The sequence below is a fragment of the Talpa europaea genome (assembly GCF_964194135.1).
Source record: "Talpa europaea genome assembly, chromosome: 16".
In the NCBI taxonomy this organism is placed as follows: Eukaryota; Metazoa; Chordata; class Mammalia; order Eulipotyphla; family Talpidae; genus Talpa; species Talpa europaea.
Window position 1 is genome coordinate 45,953,621 of NC_140084.1, and position 9,411 is coordinate 45,963,031.

Genomic DNA, 9,411 nt, shown 5'->3' on the forward strand with positions numbered 1-9,411 from the left:
TTTTAAAACTGGTTTTGATTTCTATACTTAGGTCTCTGATCTATTTTTTGGTTAACTTTTGCACCTGGTATAGGATAGGTGTCCATGTTAATTCTTTGTGTGTGGAGATTTAGTTGTTCTGGCACCACTTATTGAAAAGACTTTTTCTTTCCTCATTGAATGGTCTTGGCACCCTTGTCAAAAATCAAATGACTGTATATGTAAGGTTTTATTTCTGCACTCTGTTTGGTCTATGTATCTGTCCTTAATCCAAGACTACACTCTCTTGCTACTATAGCTTTTACTAGTAAGCTTTTTTTTTTTTTTTTTTAAGATTTATTTATATAAGAACAGGTTACAGGCCAGATTTGTGGGAGGGTGAGAGGACTCACCAGAGACACAGCGGGGAACAGAACAGGCAGACTGACAAAATACACTGCTGAGGGGAGCAGCGGGCGAGGCAGGAGAGGTCTGCCGTGCCATGTGGGACCCTCACGGGCAGGCGGGGATCGAACCGGCACTGCAGAGACTGCAGATAGCTTCACAGCGCTGCGCTCAACCGCCTGTGCCACCAGGGGAGGCCCTATTAGTAAGTTTTGAAAGTAGAATATGTGAGTTTTCCAACTTGTTCTTTTTTCAGGGTTGTTTTTGTAATTCAGTTTCTTTTCATGCACATACGGCTTTTAGAATTTTTCCATTTCTTGGGCCTCCCTAGTGGCGTGGGGGGGGGGTGGTTTAAGACACAACCTATGAAGCTATCTGCAACCACCGCAGCATGAGTTTGATCCCCGGCCAGGGAGCAACCCACATGGCGCAGCAGACCTCTCCCACCTTGCCTACTGCTCCCCTCAGCAGTGTATTTCCATCGATCTGCCTATTCTGTTCCCCACTCTGTCTCTGGTGAATCCTCTCACCCACCACACCTCTGGCCTGTACCCTAGTTCTTGTATGCATAAATAAATAAATATTTAGAATTTTTCCATTTCTATAAAAAAAGGCAGCTGGAAGGGCTCCCTGGTGGCGCAAGGGGTTAATTAAGTTCGGCACTATGAAGCTGTCAGCAGCCACTGCAATATGAGTTCGATCCCCAGCCGGGGAGCTGACCCACATGGCGCAGCAGACCTCTCCTGTCTTGCCCACTACTCCCAACTCTGTCTCCAGTGAATTCTCTCACCGCACCTCCCCTACCCCCCACCCCCAGTCTATACCCCAGCTCTTGAATGCATAAATAAGTAAAATAAATCTTAAAAAAAAAAAGGGCAGCTGGAATTTTGATACAGTGATGATTGCAGATTAGTTTTCGAAGTATTACCATCTTGACAATATTAAGATCTGACACATCAACATGGGCTATCATTCTGTTTATTTAGGTCTTTCATTTCTTTCAGCAGTGATCTTCAGAGTATAAATTTTACACATCTGCTGTTAAATTTATTCCTAGATGTTTTATTCTTTTGGATGCTATTGTAAATGAAACTCCTGATTTTTGTTTTAAAATGTTCATGACTATGGAAAGAAATAGAATGGATTTTTTAAAAAGACTTAATTTATTCATGCATACAAGAGCTGGGGTGCAGGCCAGAAATGCAGGGGTGGGGGTGTGTGTGAAAGGATTTACCAGAGATGGAATGGGGAGCAGAGCAGGCCAATTGACTGAAATACACTGCTGAGGGGAGCAGTTGGGAGACAGGAGAAGTCTGCTGCGCCATGTGGGTTAGCTCCCTGGCTGGGGAGTGAACTCATGCTGCAGTGGCTACGGATAGCTTCATAGGTTGCATCTTAACCCCTTGTACCACCAGGGAGGCCCACATGATTGTAATCTTAAATAGGATTTATTGAACCTCCCCTGGTGGCGCAGGCGGTTAGCAGCGCACTGTGAAGCTGTCTGCAGCCTCTGCAGCGCCGGTTTGATCCCGGCCAGCCAGCGAGGGTCCCACATCGCACGGCAGACCTCTCCTGTCGTGCCTGCTGCTCCCCTCAACAGTGTATTTCGTCATTCTGCCTGTTCTGTTCCCTGCTCTGTCTCTGGTGAATCCTCTCACCCTCCTGCGCATCTGGCCTGTACCCTGTTCTTGTATAAAAATAAATAAATAAAAATAAATAAATAAGATTTATTTAAATATCTAGCTTAGGTTAATATCCATCAGTAGGTTACAAAGCAGAATGAGTAATAGTTAATATTACTTGTGTTAAAAATCATATATGTTTAGGGCCTCCCCTGGTGGCGCAGGCGTTTGAGCGCAGCGCTGTGAAGCTGTCCGCAGCCTCTGCATCGCTGGTTTGATCCCGGCTGGTCAGCGAGGGTCCCCCATGGCGCTGCAGACCTCGCCTGTCTCTCCCGCTGCTGCTTCCTCAGCAGTGTATTTTGTCAGTCTGCCTGTTCTGTTCCCCGCTCTGTCTCTGGTGAATCCTCTCGCCCTCCTGTGCATCTGGCCTGTACCCCGGTTCTTGTATAAATAATAAGTCTTTTAAAAAATCATCTATGTTTAGATATATGTACTTTTAAAAATTTACAGGCATCTGCCCATCTGGGAAGATTGGGGGCAGTGTCCTGGTGTGTAGGGTTCCATGTCCCACTTTGCTTTCTTAAAAAAAACACCTTTGTCTTCAGGGGTGGGAACTGGCAGCAGAGAACACTTCCACTTGAGGAAGAAAGTCTTTTGTTCCCCAGAATTGTCCATTTCAAGGGCCTGGTGACAGTATCAGCTAAAATTTGCCCTCTGGATACCCTACCCTTACCAAGAAGGACTGGTATCTGTGGGTAACAGACCTTTTCTCCCCCATGCTTTGATTTTAGGCCCCAATTTCCCATGCCTCCTACATGTTAACACAGGCCTTCTGCTTGGCTTTTGTCTAGGAATAGCATATAGAACCCACTGCCCATTATGAGTAAAAAGAGAATTGAGAGAATGTGACCGGGGCACTGTAACACATCTGGTATTTGTAGGACCTTTGCTGCACCTCCCCCTGCAGTGACCTTTAGGGTTAACCGTCCCTAGGTCCGGCTGGGCAACCAGCGCGCAGGGGGAGAACAGCAAAACCCTACCTGCTGCACCTCCCCCCGCAGTGATCTTTAGGAATGGCTTTCGCTACGGTCCCTAGATCCGGCTGGGCAATCAGCGCGGGGGGGGGGGGGGGGGGAAGGAGAGAAACCAGCCTGAAAGCAGCGGAAGTTCCCTGAAAAGGCAGAAGCTTATCAAAAGATAACGACCACCACCAAGAACCACTACAAGAATGCTAAAAATCTTGTCCCTCTTCCTAGAACTACAAACTTTAATCCCTTATTTGTCTTTCTAAACTTCCTTCTTTCTTCTATAATGGTCATTGCTTGTTATGTAGATCACCTCCCTGATAGTGATAGACTGAGCCCATGAGCAAGCTGATTTCCTTGATATTCATTCCTGTGCTTTTAGAAAACATATATATACTAGTCACAAACTTAAATTACACTCAGATTTTCACTCTTGAAGTGTGTCTGTGTGTCATTTCTTTCGCCGACGCCCTGACCACCCTGCACGCTTCTCTCAACCCTGAGGTGGCCTCATCGTTTACTGCTGTGCTGGTCCGCGGCAGACCTTATTTTTAGGAAGCACAGATTTAGTCTTTCCTTAAACTTAAAAAAAAAGTGAGAATTCCTGGCTACCTCGGTTCAGAGGTCTTTCCCAGCCACCTACTAACGCCAGGATCAGATTTACTGCTCACACCTGGGTTAGTGTGGCTATCTGAACTGACTTCTCCTGGTAGAAGATGTTTTCATTTGGCCCAGCCTGCTGCTGCCCTTTTCCAGATGTCCTGCCGATTCTTGGTGTTCCAGCTCCATCTCGCTTGTCTTCTCTTGCAGGTACTGCTTCTCTGAGATGGTCCCAGTGTGTGCCGTGGTTGGAGGGATACTGGCCCAGGAAATTGTGAAGGTAAAAGTTACTGAGGAATATAGAAGAGAGCCGGCCTACTCTGTCTTAACCTTGTAGTTGTGCTCACAGGCAGAACCCAGAAAGCTGCCTGCTTCCTCTGGTCCCACTCATCTTTGTTTATGCCCCGCCCTTCTCCTACCTTCGTCCCATCCAGGGTGGGCATCTGGTGATCCCAGAGATGGGCACAGTGCCCCACAGGCACTATGTTGCTTGTGCTGTTGGCCAGGTAGTCTCCTCACAGCGCTGGGGTACAAGTCCTAGCCCTGCGCCCATCTAAAGGGAGGACACTGAGGCACTGAGAAGGAACTGCAGAACCTGGGCTATTGTCCTCAACTTGCGCAGTTCTCTCCATGGCCATGATGGCAGAACTCCCTCCTGTAAGTGCACCCATTGTGGCTTTATAGAGGAGGAGGAGGAAAGGCAGTGCCCTCAGATCCTGTGCTCTCTGCTAGGAGCCCAGAAGGTTCTATGCACTGTGCCCTATGACCGAGTTAGGTAGGATCGCTGTTCCTCTCAGAAGGGGAAGTGTCTCACCAGGCGTCACTCAGCCAATAACTAGCACAGCCTTGTGAGTCTCTCCGAGAAGAACGTGCAGGTTGCTAAAACTAGAACATAGCCCCAAATATATTTTACTTTCTTGGGGGCGCTTTGGTATTTGCCCCAAGCGTGTTCAATTCGCCTTTCACACATGCTTAACTGCTTTGGCGGGCTTACAGTGATGGTTTGTCCCCTTCCTTCATGGGGCAGAGTTCATTGGTTTTCCATGTCCATTTGCACATCAATGTCGAGCTTAGGAGGATAATTTGGAGACCAAGTGCTCACTCCTTTGTTTTCTGGATCTGTAATTTGCTCTCTAGACATATGACCCAATTTGATAGTTCCTCCACATGAAGGCTCCTTTTTTTCTTTCTTCCTCTTTCCTGATCCTCTCTGGACCAAATTCTTCTTTCCCCAAACCTACCCGTCTGTGTCATGACTGTAGGGTGCCCCAAGGAGATAGGAAAGGGAGAGGAAGAAACACACACGAGGGCTACATATTCCTTGCTTCCATCTTCTGCTTATCTCAGAGTGATGTGAAAGTTTCTGTTCGTGTATGCCCAATCTGAGAAGCTGGTAGTGGCTGCCATGGGACTTGAGAAGGATTCTGAGACCGCCTGCAGACGGACTTGGCAGGAGAGAGTGCCAGGAAGGAAAAGCTCTAAGCCTTCGCGGGAGCAAGTGTCGTGCCCTAGAATGACAGCAGCAACCGTGGTCAGGGCACTGTCCTTGCCCACTGTGTACCACACGGAGGTCATGATTCCTGCGTGGATAAACTCAGCTTTATTCTCACAACTATTGGAAGTGGGAGCTCTTGGAACTCTTAATTTATCAAGGAGGAACTGAGGTGCAGGAAGTGGCAGAGACAGGATTTGAGCCCAAGTGGTCTGGTTTCTGAGCCTGCGATTGTCGCCATGAGGCCTCGGGGCCTCAGGTGCTGCTCCTTGACGGCATCCCCACCCCTGTCCAGCAGCTCTGTCTCTGCACACTTGCGGACACTGTCCCTGCACCCTTGACCTCCCTTTTGTGCATCCCACAGAGAAGCTGCTCTCTGGGTTCATGGAGAATGGAGTTGGGGTTGGGGGCAGGTGGCCTTAACCTCATTGTTTGTAGTGGGTCCTCTGCGTCCCAGTTCTGACCCTAATGCAGCCCCCTCCTTCCTGCCTGCTGGACGCAGCTGTTGCCCCGCATCTTGTTTCTGTTTGTCCCAGATAGCCAGAGTACTCTGCATTCTTGGTTGCTGGGTGTGTTTGGAATCTCCTCATCCCCATCTTGCTTGGGAAGCACTTTACCTTTTACCCCCAGCTCACCCCGCGCCCTGCTATCTTGTCCCTACCACTCCCCTTGCTTAACACAGTTCCACGCTTCAGCCAGCTGGCAGTAGGGTCCCTAATCTGAGGCCACAGACCTCCCTCTGCTCCCCAGGGAGGCCATCTGACCACCCTTGGAAAGTAAACATTGGAGATGGAGGGCTCACGTGGAAGTGTGTTCCCTTGGAATCATCTTTGTTTCCTTCTTTTTGTCATTCTGGACACCACACGTTATAGCTGTCTCCTGTCGCATCCTGCTTCCTTAAGTTGAAACCATCCTCTCTACAGACCCTCCCCGCCTACAGTATTAGATGTAACAGTAACAGCCACACCTCTGCTGAGAAAATGTGTTAAAACACATTTTTGTAACTTGGGGTCTAGGTTCTAGGAGTATATGGATCGGCTCTTTGGCCCTTTCACCTGAGTGGTTGGAATTCTCAGTTATTGGTAAGGGACCCCTGCCTCTGTCACCGGTAGCACTCACTTTCTGTGTTCCCTGCACATGATAAGCTTGATTGCAGTTCATTTTCACCAAAACTTGTAGCAGACACATGCTGTTTATGTGTAACCTCACACACATTCCCAGGGGGACAAACCTCTGCTCCACACTCCACATGGCAGGAACCTGCGAATCCTTAGTACAGCATGATGTCTGCCTGGTTCCCGAAGATGCTCACTACTTGTCCCTTGGGCGAATGAGTGAGTGACAGTCACTCAGAGTAGGTATGATTGTCTCCATTGTACAGGTGAGGACCTGGATGGCGTCAGTGCGCCCCTCACGAGGAGAGGTTCAGGGTGTTTAGAGCACATTCCTAATCTTGCAGCAGGGGTCCTTCCTGAAGATGACACACCTTCAGGGAACATGTGATCCCTGCCAGCAGCCTGCTTAGGTGATGGCCTCCTCTTCAGTGGTAACCCTTTTTGGACTAAGAGCCCTGTGGGGAACTCACTGGCATCTCTGAAGCCTTCCCCCAGATGACTTAGCATGGGATTTCAGGGAGTCTGACCCCCATCTCTAAATGTGCTGAACCCACAAGACAATCTCCATTTCCATGGCTCAGTAGCATGTCCCAGGTCCTCTGGCGCCCACCTTGGCCTGTCCGTGGAAGGCAGGCTGAATCCTCCCCTGCAGGAGAGTGTCTTCTGCATCCCCGTGTGCCCCTCAGGTGACAAAGGACTGGCTCGCTGCCTTTGTCAGTTGAACAGTCATTTGCTGAGCAGTGCTCCTCCCCGCTGGTGCTGGTGTAGGTATAGATAGCTGAGGCATGTCGCCTCCTGATGCCTAGGATGATACAGCTGTTAGTTTTGTTTTACCCGGGGAGGACAGAAGTTGAATAATGTGCCCAAGGACACACACACCTGGTACAGGGCAGAGCAAAGAGACATGGCTTCATTTTAAAATTATCTGTAGACAGAGCCAGACTAGCCCAGCGGAGCAGAATCAACCTCAGTTGAGAACCACTGTCCACACAGCTTTCAAGGAGCTGGTTTTGGGATGTTGTGTTTCATTTCTCTTTTTCTCTATTTTATCCCTTTTAAAGCACTTGAGCTGAACCCTCTTCTTGTTTTTCTCCCAGGCCCTGTCTCAAAGGGACCCTCCTCACAACAATTTCTTCTTCTTTGATGGCATGAAGGGGAATGGCATTGTCGAGTGCCTTGGCCCCAAGTGAACCCAAGACCTGGCAACCGGATGCGACCCGCCGTGTGCCCACGTGTTCCCTGTCCCCTTCTAGCCCCATAGGCATCTCCAGGCGAGGGAAAATTGAATATAGACCATTTCCTGCAAGCAGTGAGGTGTGCGGGGTTCTACTTCTAGCACTAGCGGCTGCTAAGCCTGGATGTGGCCACTGTTCCAGCCACTGAGTTCCAGCCAGGACTTGCCCACTCCACTCTGCTCCCCTCAGTGGCAGTCACCTGAAATGAAAGTCCCTGATGCCTCCCTCTGGTTCCTTCACTGTTGGGGCCGCCCCCAGGAGCAGCATGCGTGCTGCCCAGGGGCCTCTGCCACCTCCTAGGCTTTATTCTCCGCCTACTGTCAGGTAGAGGAGCTTGACTACAGGTGGGGACCAAGGCCCGGGCTGAGGAAACACTAGTGCGTGCAGTTCCAAGCACAGACAGGTGTTCTTAGAGAGGGAAAACAGTGGAATGTATTTCCTCCGAAGTCTGAAGTCCTGAAAAACAACAGGTGGCATCTGGTGCGCTGCTCTTGAGTTTTAGTTTAGGATTAGTTGAGTTCCAGCCTGGATTTTGGAAGAGAGGAAATGTTAGCAAGTCCCTTTGGGTATTAGGGCGAGACCTTGCAAATCGAGTATTAGTTGAAAACTTGTTTAAAAAGGCAGATTCCAGGGCCCGCCCCCGGCATGCTGATTCTTTGGGGCCCAGATAGGAAGGAGGAGCCTGGCCTTAGTTAGCAGAGCCCCTTAGCCATTGCGCCCAGACCGCTGTGGGAGGCTGTCACTTTAAGGGCTGTGTGGGTCTTTCATTTGTCCCCTGAATCGCAGATGTTTGTGTTTTTTAGATGTTTTAGATTTCCTTGGCTGTTTAAAAAGGAATAATAGAAATAAAGTTATTTGCTTTGGGATTTGTTTGTTTTTCTTTATGCTAGAAACCTCTTCCTCTGATAGGGTGTGATCCTACCAGATGCCCTTTTAAACCTGAAGAAATATCACGGACTGCTTTAACATGACTCAAATCTTCCTCCCCTCCGTCATCTTTGCCACCACTTTTCTGGGTGTTGCAGCAAGTTAGATTGCTCAAATTCTAGAATGTGTTGAAGTTTCTGGTTCCAATTGTTGACTAATTCAGTCCAATAATACCTGTCCTCAATGACAGGCATAATAATATTGGAAAAGTCGTGAATCAGGTGATGCTGATGCTGCCATCTATTTAACTAGGCAGGTTCCGCGTGAAAGTGGGTGATGGCCTCATTATAAAGTCATATGACACTTAAGTAACATCCTTCGAGTCCACAGTTGGTAGGGGTCAGATAAACACCAGATTTTCCTCCACTCGGTGGCCTGCGTGTGTCCCAGTTCTCCCCACCCTTGCTTGTTTCTCCTTGAAGTCTGGTCGTGTGTGCTTTGGCGCTGACCTATTGGTATGGATAAAGCAGCTTCTTTCTGTTTTAATCCTGCTACTGTCAGTGTGGAGGAACAAAAGGATTCCACTGGGAATAGGTGCTCCATTCCCCAATTCTCGGTCACCTTCACCTCTGCTCCTTCCCTAGGTGAAGCTAGACCTGCATTGCTGGAGGCCCTTTGTAGGCCCTGTTGGTGTGGAATCAGGGACACCAAAGTCAGCAGTTACCTGAATCTTACAGGGTCTTTGAAATTTTGTGCTAGTTGCATTGCAGTGAGCGGCCTTGGTCACAAGGGGGAGCAGGTGGGTCCGGATGGATAAAAACAATATTGTCAATACAGAGTCTTCGCTGAAGCTTTTCAAACTTTTCCACCCTGTTCCTCTAATGGCAGAGATTGAGTCATCCCGACAGGACCCCTTGGGAATCGGGGGTGGAGCTGGAAACTGCCAGCCGCAGGCAAGAAATGTCTTTATTCTCTTTTCTTCAGATTTCATATTCTCCCATATTGCATGTTGGTATTATCATAAAAATGGATTTCCCTAAGTCTTCAGGAAGTGTGCAGTGATAATCCTGTCATTTCTAGTACCTCCTTGGG

General features: G+C 48.8%; 1 protein-coding gene across 3 annotated transcripts in view; it reads left to right on the forward strand.

The window, feature by feature from the left end:
- Nucleotides 1-7,407, forward strand: part of SAE1 (SUMO1 activating enzyme subunit 1) — a gene marked incomplete at both ends in the record, with an annotated part of 70,533 nt that extends 63,126 nt beyond the window's left edge. Inside the window, 2 exons of one of the 3 annotated variants that reach the window (XM_084257476.1) lie at nt 3,821-3,890; nt 7,315-7,407. In XM_084257476.1, coding sequence (XP_084113602.1) covers nt 3,821-3,890; nt 7,315-7,407 — 163 coding nt within the window. Of the gene's footprint in view, nt 1-3,820; nt 3,891-7,314 lie in introns of those variants that run through there. The other 2 variants (XM_084257478.1, XM_084257477.1) reach the window with 2 other exon arrangements.
- Nucleotides 7,408-9,411: the final 2,004 nt, after the last annotated feature.